The sequence below is a fragment of the Balaenoptera physalus genome (genome assembly GCF_965194825.1).
Source record: "Balaenoptera physalus genome assembly, chromosome: 16".
NCBI lineage: Eukaryota > Metazoa > Chordata > Mammalia > Artiodactyla > Balaenopteridae > Balaenoptera > Balaenoptera physalus.
The window spans coordinates 38,337,589-38,355,793 of NC_138898.1; the positions used below are offsets into that span (position 1 = coordinate 38,337,589).

At 41.4% G+C, this 18,205-nt stretch overlaps 1 protein-coding gene and 1 long non-coding RNA gene across 9 annotated transcripts in view; one reads left to right on the forward strand and one right to left on the reverse strand.

Annotated features, from left to right (window-relative positions):
- The window catches only part of PLCB4 (phospholipase C beta 4), a 422,682-nt gene that overhangs the window by 295,141 nt on the left and 109,336 nt on the right, over positions 1 to 18,205 (forward strand). The window contains exon 1 of one of the 8 annotated variants that reach the window (XM_082428200.1): positions 8,161 to 13,699. The exons of 6 other annotated variants lie outside the window; for them this stretch is intronic. Coding sequence is in view for 1 of the 2 variants with exons in the window: in XM_082428199.1 (XP_082284325.1) it covers positions 17,950 to 18,003 (54 nt within the window). In the remaining variant the exon portion in view is untranslated. One more of the 8 variants, XM_082428199.1, reaches the window with a different exon arrangement.
- Positions 1 to 18,205, reverse strand: part of LOC309644516 — a 578,167-nt gene that overhangs the window by 46,940 nt on the left and 513,022 nt on the right. The gene's annotated exons all lie outside the window — the stretch shown is intronic.

An 18,205-nucleotide genomic window follows, 5' to 3' on the forward strand; every position in this document is an offset into this window, starting at 1 on the left:
AAAGCCTTCAAAATCTGATGTGTATTTTCAATTCAGATGGGCCACATTTCAGTGGCTGCATATGGCTAATGGCTACCCTGTTGGACAGTGCAGGTCTGCATGATTAAGATATCTAACCCCCCACCATAAGCTATTAAAGTATTGGGTTATAATCCATCATAATACGGTAACCAGCCTACTATTGCCCTGGCAAGTGAGTCTCAAAGAGATTTTGGCCAAAGTAGAAAGCTTCAAATTCAAATCACTTTCCTGCAAGTCATTTGTCTTCAGGGTGGTTTTATCTGTGGATGGAGCGCCCATTATCTTTGCATAATATGTTTGAAGAGGCCTGAGCCTTTGCTCTACCATTGCAGAAACCTGGCTTTAGGGGGTTGGGAGGGGGAGCATTTTATTTTCCCATTGATCCTGCAAGTAGAAGCTCAGTGCAGGGTCGAATGAGAAAGGCCATCATTAGAAATATTGAAATTTAGAGCCTGAAGGGAATATATAGGTAAGATTATTTGATGAAACGGAGATGAGAAGATTTAACCCTGGGCCCAGAGCTAATGGGTACGGAATTGAATTCTGCAGATTCCAAGACCATCTTTCTTTCACCCTCACTCACAAAGTGTGGTCCACATTCCAGCTGCATAGGCCTCACCTGCGAGCTCCTTACACATCAGAGTCTTGGGTCCACCCAGACCTACTGATTCAGAATCTTCATTTCTAACAAGGCCCCCCAGTGACTCATGTGCAGTTAAGTTTGAGAAGCTCCCAGCTGTGGCTTTGGGTCCAGGAATGGATACTCCATGTGACATGAGAGCCGTTGCTTCTGTCCTTGCGGTGGTTTGGTTGGTTTCATGCTGTTTTCCCAGATCACCTCACTTTGGGGAAACAGATTTTGCCTTCAAGTTCCTTCATTATTGTGCTCAGATCAACACCTTGTTTGAATGGTTTCTTGAACCCTGCTGATCTAAACAAGCATCGTTTCTTAGAGTTCATGCTTACGTTATTTGCTACAGAGGTCTTTCTGGTTGCTATTTGCAATAACAACGTTCAATCCCAGAGGTCCATGCTGACCACCTGGGAAGAAAAAGACTTGTTAATTGGACAGAGATATTTAGCTGCCTGAAGTTTTGGAAAAACACAGTTCTGTAGACCGGTATGCCCTGGGTTTTGTCAGTGCGTCATATTACAAGAAACAGTATGACTCCTATGAGCTTAAGAACCTGGGCTTGGGACCAGGTTGCCTGGGCTTAAATCCTTGCTCTTTCTCTTCCCAGCTGTGTGACTGAGACATGCAACTGGCCTCTCTGAGCGTCACCTTCTGCATCCATAAAATAAGAACAATACCAAAATGCCTGCTCTTCGGATTGTTGTATAGATTACGAGTTGTTACATGGAAAGTGCTTAGTGCACGGCCTTTCTCATCCAAAGCCCTCAGTGTGTGCCTGCTATTCTGATCACAGGGTCCTAGAATTTTAGAGCTGGAGATGGAACTTAAGCAGAGCTTCCCACCACCTCATTGGTCAGATGTGGCAAATGAAGCCAAGCAGTTACACAACAGGCTAGGCCAGAGTCCAGCCTAAAGCTCAGGCCTTCTGATTTCCCGAGTGATGCTGTCCACCCCACCCCCCAATCCCTGAGCAAGTACAGTCCTGGGAAGGTGGCTCAGATCAGTAAGCCCATGATGTTCTTACTTTCCATGGTTTGATTGTTGTCAGTCTTGGTTCCTTTTGTTTAAAAGTCGTGGTGGTGTGAAACCTATACTCATGAGTACATGGTATATATGTTTATGTTCCAGGCGGAAGTTTATACTTAAAGATAAGATTTGGGGTGTTTTTGCAGTAGCATTTCCAATGAATTTAAGATTAGCTGGCCAAACAAGTAGGACTATAAAATAATTCTGTACTGGATTTTTAATTCAAACTCAATACTATTTGAGCCTGCTCTTATTAAATAAACTAAATGTTTCAGCTTCTGGGAACTATTAGTTACAATTTTATAATTCATTAATAGTGTAATATGTAAATATTAATCTCACTGTCCAAACTAGACAACCCATGCTTATTAGAGCATGTCCTTTTGGTTAATTGATATTTGGAAGATATTGAACAAATTTTTCACTTATGTATACGTGTGTGGATAATCTTGCCTACTTCCTGATTTCAAAACTTAACTGTCTGCATCCAGATCATAATACTTACCACCTCCAGCACTGACATTTTCCCCATCACCACTGCCTTATTCCTATGCCTCTATATATGTTACTATCCCTAACAGAACACACAAGCCATCAAAGTGAGAGGATTTATATAAAATACAGATGTAATTACCGCAGATCAAAATGATGGCAGAATTCATAAATTACATCAGGTCAAGTGAGAAATGTAAAGATTTCCCAGTGTGCCTGAAATGGTGTTTGGGACTCAGCCTGTGGTATCACTTTCACCTGAGTACAGCTTAGGAGCCTAGAATAGAATTATGGGACCATGGAACATGCTATCTGTCCTCTTAGCTAACTGTATTCTGGTCACTTTATAACAAAAGTCAATTAACGCAAGTCATTTTTTTTTTAATATTTTTATCGGAGTATAGTTGCTTTACAATGTTGTTAGTCTGTACTGTACAGCAAAGTGAATCAGCTATACATATATCCCCTCTTTTTTGGATTTCCTTCCCATTTAGGTCACCACAGAGCATTGAGCAGAGTTCCCTGTGCTATACAGTAGGCTCTCATTAGTTATGTATTTTATACTTAGTACCAATAGTGTATATACGTCAATCCCAATCTCCCAGTTCATCTCACCCCCACTTCCCCCTTGGTATCCATACGTTTGTTCTCTACATCTGTGTCTCTATTTCAAGCAAGTCATCATTTTTAAAAATAACGCTTACAGACCTTAAACGCTTTATTTTAACTTGAAGCACATAAATGTGGTTTAATTGTTGACCCGTCTTTTAATGTTAGGGCCGAGGTCTTTGCATTCAGTATGGGTCTGTAGGTTGGGGTTGATGTATTTTTTTCTTTTTAATTGAAGTACGTATAGTTGATTTACAATGTTGTGTTAATTACTGCTGTACAGCAAAGTGATTCAGTTATATATATATATACATTCTTTTTTTAATATTCTTTTCCATTATGGTTTATCACAGGATATTGAATATAGTTCTCTGTGCTATACAGTAGGACCTTGTTGTTTATCCATTCTATACATAAAAGCATCCATCTGCTAACCCCAAACTCCCATGCCACCCCTCCCCCAACGCCCTCCCCCTTGGCAACCACCAGTCTGTTCTCTATGTCTGTGATTCTGTTTCTGTTTCTTAGATAGGTTCATTTGTGTCATATTTTAGATTCCACATATAAGTGATATCATATGGTATTTGTCTTTATCTTTCTGACTTACTTCACTTAGTATAATAGTCTCTAGTTCCATCCATGTTGCTGCAAATGGCATTATTTCGTTCTTTTTTATGGCTGAGTAGTATTCCATTGTAGATATGTATCACAGGGGTTGATGTATTTTTTGCCTATACTTTACCCATAATGCATTGCCTGAAATAATCCAGCTTGGTTTCTTTAAAGTACAAGTGAGACTTTAAAGACACTCATGGAGCAATCAAAATACAGAATCCTACAACTGCATGACTTCTTTCCCTAATCCTTTAGTTGTCTTATTTACATTGAGCTTGAGAAAAAAATTTTAGCAACTTGCCTTTAAAGAAATCTTCCCAAATATTCACCGAAAGAAACAACAACCCTCTTTCTTTCCACAAGCTTATTTCACTGGTTCATGTAATTTTTATTACATACATAGACAGGTATGGAAACAAATGTAAGTAACTCATGGTAAGCATGCAGGGTGAGAGCAAAAAGGTACAACATGTTGGAAAATAGCTTATTAACTGTAAGGGTTTGGCATTCCCTGGGTGGTCAGAGTGTTTTGGTTTTTTTATGCCAGCTGACAAGTCTTGGTCTGACCAGTGAAATAGAAATTTTAAGAGGGTTTCTAGTACAGCACTTGCTTAGGAGTATTTATTTGAGATTCTTGAGTCTGTTCTTAATTCCCAGGCTTTTATGATACTTACAGTCCAATGATTCTGAAAAATTCACTTAACTAAACATTTAATCCAAGTAGATGGGCCAACCTTCAATTCATGTCCTCTCCATGGAGGACCAACTTTTACACGTGGAATCTTTCCTGACTCTGAGAAAGCCATCTTACTTTGTTTGTTCATCCACTTCCTAAAAGGGCTCTCTGGTATTTTTTCTTCTTATTTCAAGGAGGCGTGTTAAGAATCAATAAAATTTGACATGAAATCTGACTTTCTTAGAGTTAAGCTTTCAAATAAATACAAAATGTTTTCACAGCGCACAGGACAGTAAAATGATTGTGCTTTTACTTTTTTCAATATAAGATGTCACCAGTATAAAAGACATCTTTGTAGCTCAGCTTGTCTTTTCTTCAATCACCCCCTCTGCTTAAAGAGTAAATAAGCTTGCCTTGCCACTCTACCTCTTTACAAGATTTGAGCTCAATTCTATAGACCTTTCTTCCCTACAAAATAAATGTCTAACAGTATCTAAACATTTCACCCACATCTTTCCAGTTGCTGAGTCCGCAAACACCCGCCTCCAGTGTCCTGATCGGTCCATTAACAAACACTCTTGTATCTAGGATCTAGCTGCTTCTACCACCAGCATCACTACAGCATTCTCCAGGCCAATACCATTTCCCCCCCTAATTAGCATCTGTGCCTTGGCCTTGCCCCTTGCAGTCTGTAGCTGAAGGGATGTTTCTGAAATGTAATTCAGATCACATCACTTTGCTGCTCAGAATCCTGCAAGGCTCACAGGGCCCAACAAGAATCCCTTCTCACTTCCCTTCCTCATGTTGCCTTCATCTCCCTCTTCCCTCCTTTGTATTTCCTTCCAGCCTCAGGGACTTTGCATGTGCTGTTCCTTTTGCCTGGATCATACTCTTTCCCCAGTTACATGCAGCACGTTCTCCCTCACATTTCTCAAATCTCTCCTGGAACATCACCTTAGCTTCCTGCATCATCTCCCCTCAGCACATCCTAGCTCCTTATCTTGCTGTATTTATCTTCATTGCACTTACCACTATTTTCATGCCATACATTCATTTATTGCCTTCCTCCCTGTACTTGAAGGCAACATCCTGCTCACTGCTGCATCCCCGACATCTAGAACATTCAGTGCCCGACATTTAGTAGATGCTCAATACATACTTGTTTTATTGAGGTCTTTATGTTGACCGAAGCCATAAATTCTAACCTAGGCGATAAATAGGTATAACCCTCAAGTTTTTTACAGTTTAGCTCAAAGAAAAGCTAAGAGAATTATCTTTGGACGAGAAGCCCAAGAAAATGTGATTCAGTGATAGTCCAAAAGGTCTGGGATTCCATGGCGTTATTTTTAGAGTCACTTTTCAGGATGTAATGGGACTGTTGCTAAGAATCCATGACAAGCCTGGAGGTTGTAACCCCAGTGTCTTGGCGTCTTTCCAATTTAGATCATTATTTTCTGCTTCCCTAAATCCCTCCTGTCATTCCAGTTAGAAAATTCAGCTTTCATTTCCTCTCCTTAAAAACCTTCTGTGAAAAGAAATTGCTAACAAATTGCTGGCACTTTTCGCTCAAACCCAGTGTGCCTTTGGGTAATAGGTGCGTCTGATTGGTCACATAACTTAAAACATCTATGAAAAAGCAGCCACATGAAGGAGATATTTCCCAATTTTTTCTAAACTGTGTGTAATACAGCTTTTTCTCTGAATCCTACTCATCTCTCTGCCCACTGTTTTACCATAAACTCTACAAATAATACCAACTATTGTAACAACCTTCTTTAGTTAGAAAAGCAACTCAGTTTCTCTGATGTATTTTTTTCTCTCTTGGGATACAACTAGTTGGGGAGGATTTTGTCCCTGGTGTGTTGAAGGCAGTTCAGATGTCTTTCATTAAGCTACAGCAGGCGCTACACAGCAAACTGCAAGCACAGTCACTGTACATCAGATTGAAAGGCAACCATCATTGAAAATCTCCACAAATAAGTCTGTTATTTTATACCAAGTTGAATTTTACTTTGATTACAAAAATAAGCTGTTACTATGAAGTTCAAAATGCAAAGATTTGGATTTAAGTTCAGACAATTTCCAGACTGCTCATTATACTTTCTGCGGGTTGCAAATATTTGGCACACTCCATAAATTATGCTTTGTAACCAAGTAAACAAATAAGCTCATGACCGGGTACTATAGAAATTAAATTACAAAAATGTTATGTGTTATTCTTGTAGACAAAAAAGATAAGGTCAGGTAGTTTATTACAGGGGATAAAATCTTATTTTAGTCAATTGAGTTGAATGTCACAATCGCTCTGCTGAACTTGAATTATGTTGAGTAGAAGAATTTATGCAAAGGTTCTTGGAGAAAGGATTTATTCTTCGTTTTGATAGGGAAAAAAAAAAATCAAGTTCATGTTTAGTCAGTCCCTCCTACTGGCTTTGCTAACACCCTGCAGATCCCCGCTCCCCTCAACTAGTTCCTCTACCCCTAGTCAGGCACAGACCTACTCAGGGGATCAAACTAGAAGCCTCACCTGGGACCTTCTTAAAAATGCAAATTCTTGGGCCTTATGCCAGCCTGAATGAACCTGAAATTCTCAGGATGGAGCCCAGTTATCTGTTTTTGCTTCTGTTTTTGTTACTTGAAGTATAGTTGATTTACAGTGTTATATTGGTTTCAGAGATACAACATAGTGATTCAGTATTTTGAGAGTAATAGTTTAACTAGCCTCCCAGGTGATTCTGATGCTGGTTGAAGTTTTGAGTCCCTTTGGTTTAGCATACAAATGGACTTGGTCCAAAAATCATAATGGTTTTGAACCCAAACAAGTTTTTATCAAATTGATTGACTGCAGCATGCAGGTAAATCTGTAGACCTATCGATCACTGGTTAGAATTCACTGAGAACACAGAAAGCACGATTAAAATGAATTCGTTTCTATGACTCTAGAAAAAAAGCTATTTCTTAAAATGCAGTTTTAATTGTATTATATATGCCAGTGATTCTTAAAGTGTGGTCCCCAGACCAGCAGCTCCAGCAGTACCTGGGAACTTAATCTGAGATGCAGATTCTCAGGCCTTGCCCCAGGCCTGCGGGATCAGTACCCCGTGTTTTAAATAGCCCTCCAGATAAAGGCTCAAGGTGAGAACTACTGCCCTACAGAGAAGCTCCATAAGGAGCGATTATATCCTGCTTCTCTTGCAGAAGTCTTGAAGAACTTGCATTAACTGCTCTGCTGCCCAGACTCACATGGGCCAATGCCTGCTGAATGCTAAAGGAGCTAAATTGTAAATCTGAACCTTCTATCCAGAGTTCAAGCCCCAGTATACTAATTGATTTAAGTTCTTCACCACACTGCCTCATGGTGTTTTGAGGCTCATGTCTGGGATGGTGTGTGTGTGTGTGTTTCATGTTTCCAAGACAGAAAGTTGGCACGTTCTTGTTTTGTTTCTTCTGTAAACCTTCCGGAATGCATGGGAAATGAATCAGTGAGGGGCAGCAAAAAGCCATCTTAAGGACAGAGCTTATGCGTGGGTACGTATTTGTGAGCTTTAAACGTCCCCATCTCACCTAGGTGTTTTCTTCTTGCCAAATAAAGATAATGGGGTTCATTTGTTTAATTGCTGGGTTGAACGTGGCGGCCATCAAACTCTGGTTCATCAGTGAATCTGTGGAGCGGGTGGCACTTGTCTACTGGGGCCTCCCACGACCACCTGTCATCTCTCTTGCTCTCTCTTCCTTCCTCCTTCAGTTCTCATGCTGCTCTTGCCAGATCATTTGTCCCAGGATCCAGTACTTCAGTGTCTGACCCATGGTGGCGCTCTCTGCACTCTGGAATTATTTCTTTATCTCTGTATTTCCAAAAACTGTAGTTCCCTTAGACCAGAAGTTGTGGACTCAGAGATGCCTGCAGGAGCCAGGGAGATGATGTGAATAATAAAAGGTGGCAGGAGACAGATAGGGATGGAGTGGAATTTAGTGAAGTGGGGTGTGCATATACCATCTGGGAGCACTTACTTCCTGCCAGTTTTCCAACCATCAGAGTATGGCCCTGAGGTTGCTAGATTGTTGGTGGTGGCCATCTGGGGGCACTTACTTCCTGCCAGTTTTCCAACCATCAGAGCATGGCCCTGAGGTTGCTAGATTGTTGTTGTTGGTGGTGTTTTTTCCATGAGATACTGGACATCTGGATTTTTTGTATGAAATTTCCTGATGTTAAAATGTTGACAAATATATTCATTTTTGTACACACTGTGTGCCATACGACAAACATGTCTGTGTGTCATTTAGGACCTCAGCCCTAGATATCAACCAGCGTGCAACATGAATGTGTTTACACTAAGGTGAACACTAATATTTACTTAACGAGTTCACCTCACTGACATTTTAAGTGAAGATGCCCATTTTTGCCTTTTTTCCTTCCTTCATTCAGCTTTTTATCCAAGAATTATTTTTGGATGAGTTATAAACTTGGACAAATCATTTCCTCTACATGGGCTTTCTTATCCTCATTTGTAAAAGGGAGTTGTACTGAATAACCCTTGAAGTTACTTGCCCCTATAAAGACGGAATTTCTTTGCAAAAAAACATGTACTAGACACTAAGGAGGGTACAGGTTAGTTGCTTGGACAGGCCACTTGAATACACAGAAGCCTAACCTGGGTCAGTCGTCAGATTGCTAAGCTAGGAGGCGCTGTGGTTGGAGAGGAGAGGGAAGTACTTCCATAAAAGAAGCAGTATATTGTACCCAGGAGAAGGAGGGTTGGCTGGTCACATTATGGTGGCGTCCACGGCGCACAGTCCACCAGAGAGAAGGCTCTGCAGTTGGGAGTCGGGACGTGAGCAGAGATTCAGAAGCAGAGGAATGTTGGGCCTGCCATGTTGGTCTAGTGAGAAGACTGGAGAGGACACTTTTTTATTGGAAACTTGGAGAGCGAGGCTTGGACTGTAGCCTGCTTTGAGTGCCAGACTGAGATCCTTGTAGAATCTATTCTGAAGGTTCTATGGATGTAAGGAAGGTCATGAGTTGAGTTGTAGGGCGGATGCAACATGATCTTGACATTCTACAATGATGGTAATATGGTAATGACATGTGGCCCAGAGCACTGCTTCTCAAAGTATGGTCTGGACCAGCAGGGTCATCATGACCTGGGAACTTTTTAGAAATGCAGGATCTCAGGCCCATTCTCAGACCTGCCGAGTCAAAGTCTACATTTGGACAAGATCCCTAGGTACTTCCTTTACACATTAAAATTTAACAAGTACAATTGTACCTCAATATTCACAGGGGATTGGTTCTAGGAACCAACCCTGACCCCCGAAGATACCAAAATCCGCCTATGCTCAAGTCCCTTGTATAAAATGGCATAGTACAGTCAGCCCTCACATCTGTGGGTTCCACATCAGCAGACTCGGATGGCCAACTGTACTGCGATAGGATACAAGAAAATCAGTTGTTCTTGGCTTCAACCAGTTACACAAGGAGGAAGACCTGAGAAACATTTGAAATCAAGAGGCTTTGTTCCTGAGTGAAGTTAGAAGAGATTTTAAGTCTGATTAACTGAGCGTATGATGCTAGTTATCAGAAATTGAGGGCCTAGTTACTCTGGGGCGAGAGGGGAAGGGATAGTGAATTTAAAATATGTTCTCTGAGGAGTGTGCGTGTCATGAGATCTGCTGTGGTCACACAGTGCGAAGGACATCACCTGTTACTCAGGGGCCCTTGGGGGCTCTTCTGGGGACTGGCCCTGGCCACCTGTCTCTGTGTTCCCCATCTCTAAACCCCTTGACATTCCAAGACGACTATCTTTATTTTCTTTCAAAACCCCCGACTTTCTTAAGTAGTCAAATGTGGGTTTTTAGTGCCATTTTTCCTTAGTAAAGCTCCTTATCAAAATGCGTGTGCAGGAGCCCGGCCCTGGAGCTAAAGGAGGTTTCGCTGTGGTTCTCAGGAGCTTTGTCACCTTCATCAGGTAGGTTTCCTTGGGGCGGGGGAGGAGCAAAGTGAGAAAGAAGCCTTGAGTGAGGCGTGGTGACCTTGTCCGCAGCCACACTGAGCAGGCTGAAGTCGTCTTCAACGTTTGCGCGGCCCGTGCACGTTTATACAGTTCTCCAGTGTTTCCTGAATGCAAAAGGAGTGTTGCTCATGGTAAGGCATGCACTTCCACCACATGCTGGTCGAAAGCATGGAAGAGTGAAAAGAAAGGAAGCCCCGTGTCCCCCTTTTCCCCTTCCTAAAACCCCCACCCCCTCTCTAATGTGTCTTTTTAATGCGCACACAGTTTTCTTTTATACGAAGTTGGGCTCATGCTGTTTATAGAGTTTAATAGAGTACTGTATTTTATCATTAATAGTTTTTATCATGTGCATTTTCTTGGTCTTTAAAATGTTTTCTTGGGCTTCAGTGCAAGTCCCCATGACCTTTGAGGTGGGCATTTTTCGTTGTTACCCACTCTTGCTTCTTTAGAAACCTCCCAGCCTCTTAGGTACTTCTTTCAGAATGCTGTGATCTTCACAGGGGACATGTTTTCACTGCTGAGGGTTTCATGAACCTGAAGGTTTCCTAAGCAGAGACTCCACTCTGGGCCCAGTCCACAGCTGCTCGGTTTGCCCTAATTGCAAGTGTTATCAAATGACTCCATCAAGGGAATGCAGAATGAATTACTCTAATTGCACCAGAAGTTTGGATTTCACCTTTTGGCCCCTGGGACAGAAAAATGTCACTAGCTTTAAATTGCTTCTCCATTTACCACATAGCTCCAGTTTTTACTGCTAGCAAAAAATGTCATTGTGAACATAATGTATGTGTAACATGGGGCTACACGTGTTTGTATGTTTTCTAATCTTTGGGGTATAATTGAAAGATGGGACACATGAGGCGGTGGGTCAGACACCTTGCCTGAGATGCGACTCTTGCCTCTGAGCGCTGTGATCTGGAGCAAATCATTTAATAATCATAATCATAATAGTGCAGCCCACGGGCCAGATCCAGCCCTCGGCCTGATTTTGTGGGGCCAGTGAGCTAAGAATAGCTTTTAAATTTTTAAAGGATTATTAAGACAAAACAAAACATAAAAACTGTGCAACAGAGAACCATATGTGGCCCCCAAATCTTAAAGTATTCATTGCCTGGCCCTTTACAGAAAAAGTTTGCTGGCCCCTAATAATGATAATAAGAGCAGCAGCAGTGAACTTTTTATTTTATATTGAATGCCAGACACTGTTCAAAGTGCTTGGCCTGCATTATCTTATTTAATTCTCACAACAGTCCTGTGAGGTGGATTATTCTCATTTACAGAGAAAGAAATAGGTCCAGAGGTGTTGAGAAACTTGCCCAAGGTCACACAGCCAGTAGGTGGCCAGCTGGTGTCTTGAACCCAGGCATTGGGCCACTCCAGATCCTGTGTTCTATCACACCCTCTGCTGCAGCTCACAAGTTGAGGAATAGCCTCTTCCACCTGTAACACTGCATGATTTTACTGTACTTTTCAGGTAAATGTTTAATGTCATTATTTCTGGAAGGTATAGTCATAGAGCAGCACTTCCCAAATTGGTGGCCCACAAAATGGATTCCTCAAAAAAAGTCCACATATAAAAGGGGTTCTCTGGTCAAATGAGCACGAGAAAACCTTGTTTAGTTGGGTTTCTTTACTATAACACTCTCAGAAGCAGAATTATTCTCATACCAGTCTCAGCAAGGAAGGGGGATATTCAGCTATTTCCCAAGCATACATAACATTCATTCATTCATTCATTTATGCCTATTGAAGGGACACAAAATCTTTCAGAACTACTACTTTACAGAAAAAAAGTCAGCAATGATGTCATAGAGGCATTGTTCAGCCCAATATTTTTCCAGATGTATCAAAACCATGTAATCTAGACCTTCATTTATTCATCTTTGCCATTAACATTCTTTTTATTGTCCTTGTTTTCCTGCTGCCATGTTTCTTCCTTCCCTCCCCCTTTTTTGGGGGGCAAGAACAGGGGAAGTGTGGAATCTTTTCCATACATGATAGGCAATTAGACAGTGAAACTCAAACCCATTGACTTAGATTCTTTTTAGTACCTCGTATCTTGAAAGTCATATTTAGTGTGTAGGATTACCTATAGATTTGATTTGCCTGAGCTGATAGGTGGTGCTGCCTAGAAAAGGGCAGCCAGCGGCTCCTTGATTGATGATGCTTATCCCAGACCCTCAGCAGGCGGCTTTGTCTGCATGTTGAGTTCTGCTCATTTTGGCATGGCTTAATTTGCCAGCGTTGTCAACGGAGACATGTCAGGAGGAAAGTGACCTCGGGGATCTTAAGTACAGGCATCAGCCAAAGAAACAACTTCATGAACACCTTTTAATTCACCAGCTGTTCACTCATCCCTTACCATCAGGGTTTTGCAAATTTGACAGTCGAGACCAAAAATGCACTCTTACAAAACTGGTAGTTTCTGACCAGCATAAAATGATGCTCTTGGTTTTCTTAAACTCTTAAAATTCTTCAATTATTTTAGAGTTCTCTATATGGATGTCAAATAAGTGTTACATAAAATAAACCAAATATCTCATTTTCTTTTTGAATGATTTCTGGGGTTTGTAGGAATGGAGCTGCTCTGTGAACTTTGAGGCATTAAAGAACATCACTTATTGCTTACTGTATATTGTTTATGTAGAGTGAACACAAGGCATAAATGTATTCTGAATGTATATATGTATGTATGATTTCTTAGGCTGGGTCTGTGAAATAAACTGATAACAGACAAATTAACAGGAAAAAAGGCATACAAATTAATTAAGTTTTCATTTTATGTGAACAGGGGCATCACAGAAAGAAGTGAATACCCAAAGGAGCAGTGAGATTTTAGAGTTTATATAGCACGTTAACATCGGAAGGAGAGGGGGCGATGGGTAGATGGTTTTTAAGGAAGGTAAATGGGCCCTTAGGAGAATAGACAGGAGGTATGATTGTCTTGTGACAATTTCTATTTGGGTGTGGTGCCAACTTTTCATTTTCCAGAAAAGGAGATTAGTATTGCTTCTGGGGAGAGGATTTATGACAACTGAGTTCTGTTGGGAGGCTCTGCTTTTAGGCAGATAAGGAATTTCAGGAATTCCGATGCCTTCAGTTCAAAATAATTCTTACGCCAAAGTGGCATATTTTGGGGTGTCATATCCTGATTCTCTTCAACAGTATATTTATTGGAGTAAGTATTTGGAATTAGATGTGGTTATTTGGGGCAAGATTCTATAGGTCCAAAAGAACATTGTTATAAGGTATCAGGTTGTCACAGGTTGAGTGAGGCTTGGGTGATGCAAAAAATTGTCTCTTAGAAATGATAGTGAACAGAAACCCATTTGGAATGGGAATTTGACACTTCAGCTTCTGCGTAATGACCAAAAATAGCACAGTGTCCCCTCCTTGCTGTGACTATTTAGAGATTCTTTTTGACCTAGTGTTGTCAAGATAACCAGCCAGGCTGACAGACTGTTTTGACTATCTGTGAGTGACTAAACTAATTTTGACTAGGGAAGTTATAAATATTATCCAGGCCCATCCAAATCAATCTTTCAAACACAGCCACCCATACTCATACATGGCAGCTCGTTTCCTGCCCAAACACTGGTTCGCTGTGCTGTGAAGGTGAGTTAAGAATCAGGTGGCACTTAATGCTTAATGCATTCCCTTTATCAGCGACTTAGTATTCTTTGTGAGCAGAGAACAGCAGATGAAAAACACGTATTTTCTGGAGGACACTCAGACTACGTCAAGGAAAAAAGGCCCCCATCGCTCCTTTTTTCTCCCCTAATTCTCTTATAGATTTGAAAATTTCATGAGAACTATTATTGACTTCCTAAGGGCTTTGAGATCACTATTGGGTTGTCTGTCTACTGATTTTTTTTTTTTTTTTTTTTTTTTTTTTTTACAAAACCCACATTGCTGTTTGGCCACCTACTTCAATAGTTTGCTACTGTGTGATTATAATAGGCTCATTAATTTAACCTTCCATCCTGGGTTTATCAACTGACTTTGTCTAGGACTGCAAGCATAGCTCCTTTATTATGCATGCAGTTCTGTTCTGTCTCTGTTACCTTGCCCGCTTTCTCCGAGGCAGCGGTTAAGGTGATTTTCAGGTTTCTTTGCCTGATTTGTTCTCATTGTCACCACTGTCATTGCCTCCCTGTTGGCCTTCTGTCCCATGGCCATGAGGGAGTTTTCAATGTTGACATTGATCTCTTGCCAGGCTGACACTTAGTACATTTTACCTCTACTTCTTTCTCTCCTTATTAGGGCCAGGAGAAAGTAGTTGACATGAAAGAGAAAATTTGTTTTATTTTTTCTTTTTAACATGATATAGAAGTCAGTCTGTGATACATAAACAAACATCGGTAGATCTGCTACTTAATTTTAGAATGGCTTTAGCATCCCATCCCCTATGAGCACATTCAAAGGGTAAAATGTTAAATTTTTTGTCAAGTCCTGCCTAAATCACCAGGCTCTTCTCTCTCCTGCTTCTACCCCTGGGGTTTTCTAATTCCTGAGCCAGGCTCTGCCTCAGTCCAGGGTTGGATAGTACAGGGACCAAGATGTTAAAGACAGGGACACTTAGCCTCTCATCATTCCTGCCCACTGTGTTGGCTCCAGCCTTGAGGCTGAGGTCTAATCACTGACATTTGGTGCCCTGAGTTGTGCTATGATCATGTACCCCATTTCTGGGAATCAAACCTCTCTCTTGTTTTTGTACCAAATTATCTAACAAATGTTCTCCCAAGAAGCCCAGGCCCTTCAGAGCAGGTCTGTCCTGATGTTGTGCTCACCTCTCTCGGAACCGGGGGGTGGGGTGCTGCTACTTCTGGCAGGTTTCTGTGGGGCTATCTACTACTGCCTGATGAGATCCTGGAGCTTCACCCACTCCCAAGTTTCCAGTGTCTGTGGAACATCCTTTTAGCCCACCTCCCTATGGTGGCTGGCATTGCTTTTATAATGCTTGTAACTTTCTTTAAAATACTTTAGCATCTACAGTGATATGTGTGTGTGAATTTTAATCCAAAATAGAAGAATGAGAATTTAAAATTTGAAGTGTCTCAATTGGTAGTACTCACCCTCAAGGTGGTTAGTTAGCATTTGAAAAGCTTGAATCCAAAGTGATGCCAAAAACTTGGCCTCTGTGCACCAGCGCAGAATTGAATCTCTGAGACAGAGTTTTGGGTGAAGTAGAAAAGAATAGCTTTATTGCTTTAACAAGCAAAGGGGGAACACAGTGGGCTCATGAATCTCAAAGCTGTGTGTCTTCTCCTGGGAGGATTTGGTGAGGAGTTTTATAGCAGTTGTTCAAAGGTGGGGTTGCTAATAAGGATTAGGGTGTGTACAGGGCCTGCACTCCTTTAATCTGGCCTCAGGTGGTCTCCTAATGAGCTGCTATGGTTCCTTTAGTCTGGAATGAAGAATGTTAGCATCTTCCATTTGTTGGGGGTTATGGTTCTGTAAAGAGCTCAAAGGCATTGTTATGCATATCCCTTGAAGGGAGCCACAACGCTGCCCCAAGGCTGCACTATTGTTTCTTGGCTGCTCCGCCCTTGTCTCTGTATCCCCTCCCTTCCCTGTTTAGCAACTATGCAAATCTGCCCTTAGAACTAGGTGGAGATCATGGAGGCTGGAATCTATTCCCTACAAACAAGAAATAGGGGAATTAGAAAAGCTTCTGTGCCCAGGAGCCCCACAGGGTCCTGCTCAGTTTCAAAAGTCCATAGGCCATTCATTATATATAAATTATACCTCAATAAAATTGATTAAAAACAAAACCAGACAAGTCTTTTCTCCAGTGGCCCCCTCTATACCTTCTTCAAGGCTCTTTATCTCTGATTTTAGTACCAAATGCTCTGATAAGTTAGAGTCACCTGGAGGACCTGTTAAAATTCAGATTGCTGCCCCCCCCTCAGTGTGGCTAATTCTATAAGTTTTGGGTGGGGCCTGAGAATTGGCATTTCTAATAAATGCTATTTCTGCTGATGGGGGACTACTTGATAAAAGCTAGCATAATGGAGAGTAGAACTATTTTTCCACTGATGAATTTCTTAGTGGTGTCAGTTTCTACAGTTTGTCTAGAAATAATGTACCAGCACTGCTACCCTTGTGTGAACAGGGCACAAAACTTGAGCAATCCCAGATGCCTACATGCTATCTCTTGGAAATTTGTAAGAAATGCAGAATCTCCAGCAGACACTAGACCTACTGAATCTGAATCTGTACATTAACAAAATCTGAAGTAGTCCAAATGCACATTAAAATTTGAAAATTACTGACCTGAGCCAAATTTAGTGCAGATGGTCTAGTTTAATGGTCCTCAGTTGTAGGTTCATACTAGAATTATCTACATTGTCTAAAAATGTAAATTGGTGGCCCAGCCACACTCAGATGGTTAATTAGAATCTCTGTGGTTGATGTTGAGGCTTCTGAAGTATTCCCTGGGGGATTCTACTGTACAACAGCCTCTGGGAACTGCTAATCTAGTCTCTGCATGCCATCCACATAGTTTGCTTTCAACAATGTACCAGCTCAAAGTGTCCTCCCCTTGGCCTGCCCTTTAAGTTAAATGCTGACAATTTAATGCCAACTAATACCTTATCCTAACCAAAATGAAATGATATCATTTGCCTCAGTTATATAGACCCATAAGAGATACCTACAATATCCTTACTTTAGAATCTGAGCCACTGCCTATATTCAGTGGCAGTCTAAAGCCCAAATACTGTCCTAAAACTCAGTTTCTAGTTTCATATAAAGATATCTTTATACATTGAATATTATTAATCTGGAGATTTGTGAAATGTTGCAACTTTACACCCTAAGACCCTGTGGAAGGAAATCTTCACTTGAAAAGCCTCATAGTATACCCCAAGTACATGTAAATGATTCTTATTGCCCTTCTTCAATGCCCTGTAGTCTTACAAGAATTCACAGTACAAAGGGATCAAAAGATATATTTTTGAATTATATCAATTCCTGGCTTATGTTGTTTGAGCAGATGAAAACTAATCACAGTTGACCCTTGAAGAATGCAGGAGTTAAGGGCGCCAATCCTCTCTGCAATCGAAAAACATCCATGTATAATTTATAATTCGTCCTCCAAATCCATGTTTCCTCCTTATTCACGGATCCTCAGTATCCACAATTCAGCATCCGTGGATTCAGCCAACTACAGATCATGTAGTGCTGTCATATGTACTGTAGAAAAAAAATCTACCTATAAGTTGACCTATGCAGTGCAAACCCGTGTTGTTCAAGGGTTGACTGTAATTAGTAAAGCAATTAGGCACATTGAGAATAACCAATTGAAATATGCCCTGACTTTTGGTCTCCGTTTACATAAACAAACAAACCCTGTATGGATCAAGGCTTATGAGTTACAGGTCCCACGACATTCCCATGTTGTAGGTATTTCAGATGGCCCATCCATTGATGATTTTCACAGCTCAGACAGGGGGAAGGTGAAAGTCACTACCTACAGCATCTCACCTCATCTTGTTTCTACCCTTTCACTTCAGTCCCCTAAACGTTCAGGTCAGAACTTCTATTCTAGTGAGTGCAGATTTGTTCAGCCCAGATTGGGAGGGCATTGGCAAAACCAAATAGTGATTGGGCTCTGTAAGGCCCTCACTAGAAGATCGGATATCCCAGCTGAGGGCACGTGCAAAAACTTCAGTTCCCTTAGGAAACCATATCAGCTCTTCCTCAGTGGGCAATGGGAAGAGGTGCTCAAGCTGGGAAGGCCCCCTCATAGCCCTTGCTTCTCAGACTGGACCGTGCACACAACTCACATGGGGATCTTACCAAATGCAGGTTCTAACCCTGTGGGACTGGGGTGAGCGCGAAGATGCTTCCTGGACATCTTGATGAAGTTAGCCACCCCTCTGAGTGGCCTGAGTCTAGAGCAGAGCTTCTTAAAAGTGAGTTTGCAAAACAATCACTTGGAAAGCTCATTTCAACACAAGTTTCTGTTCCCCAGGGTCAGATTTCATAGATGGGGCCTGATGATTTGCATTGTAAAAGCTCCCAGGAGGGCCTGACTGCTGGTCACTGGACTACACCTTAGGTGGCAAGTCTCTAACTTCTGAGCCAACTTAGTTGAAGATGCCTCCACTGGCTCCA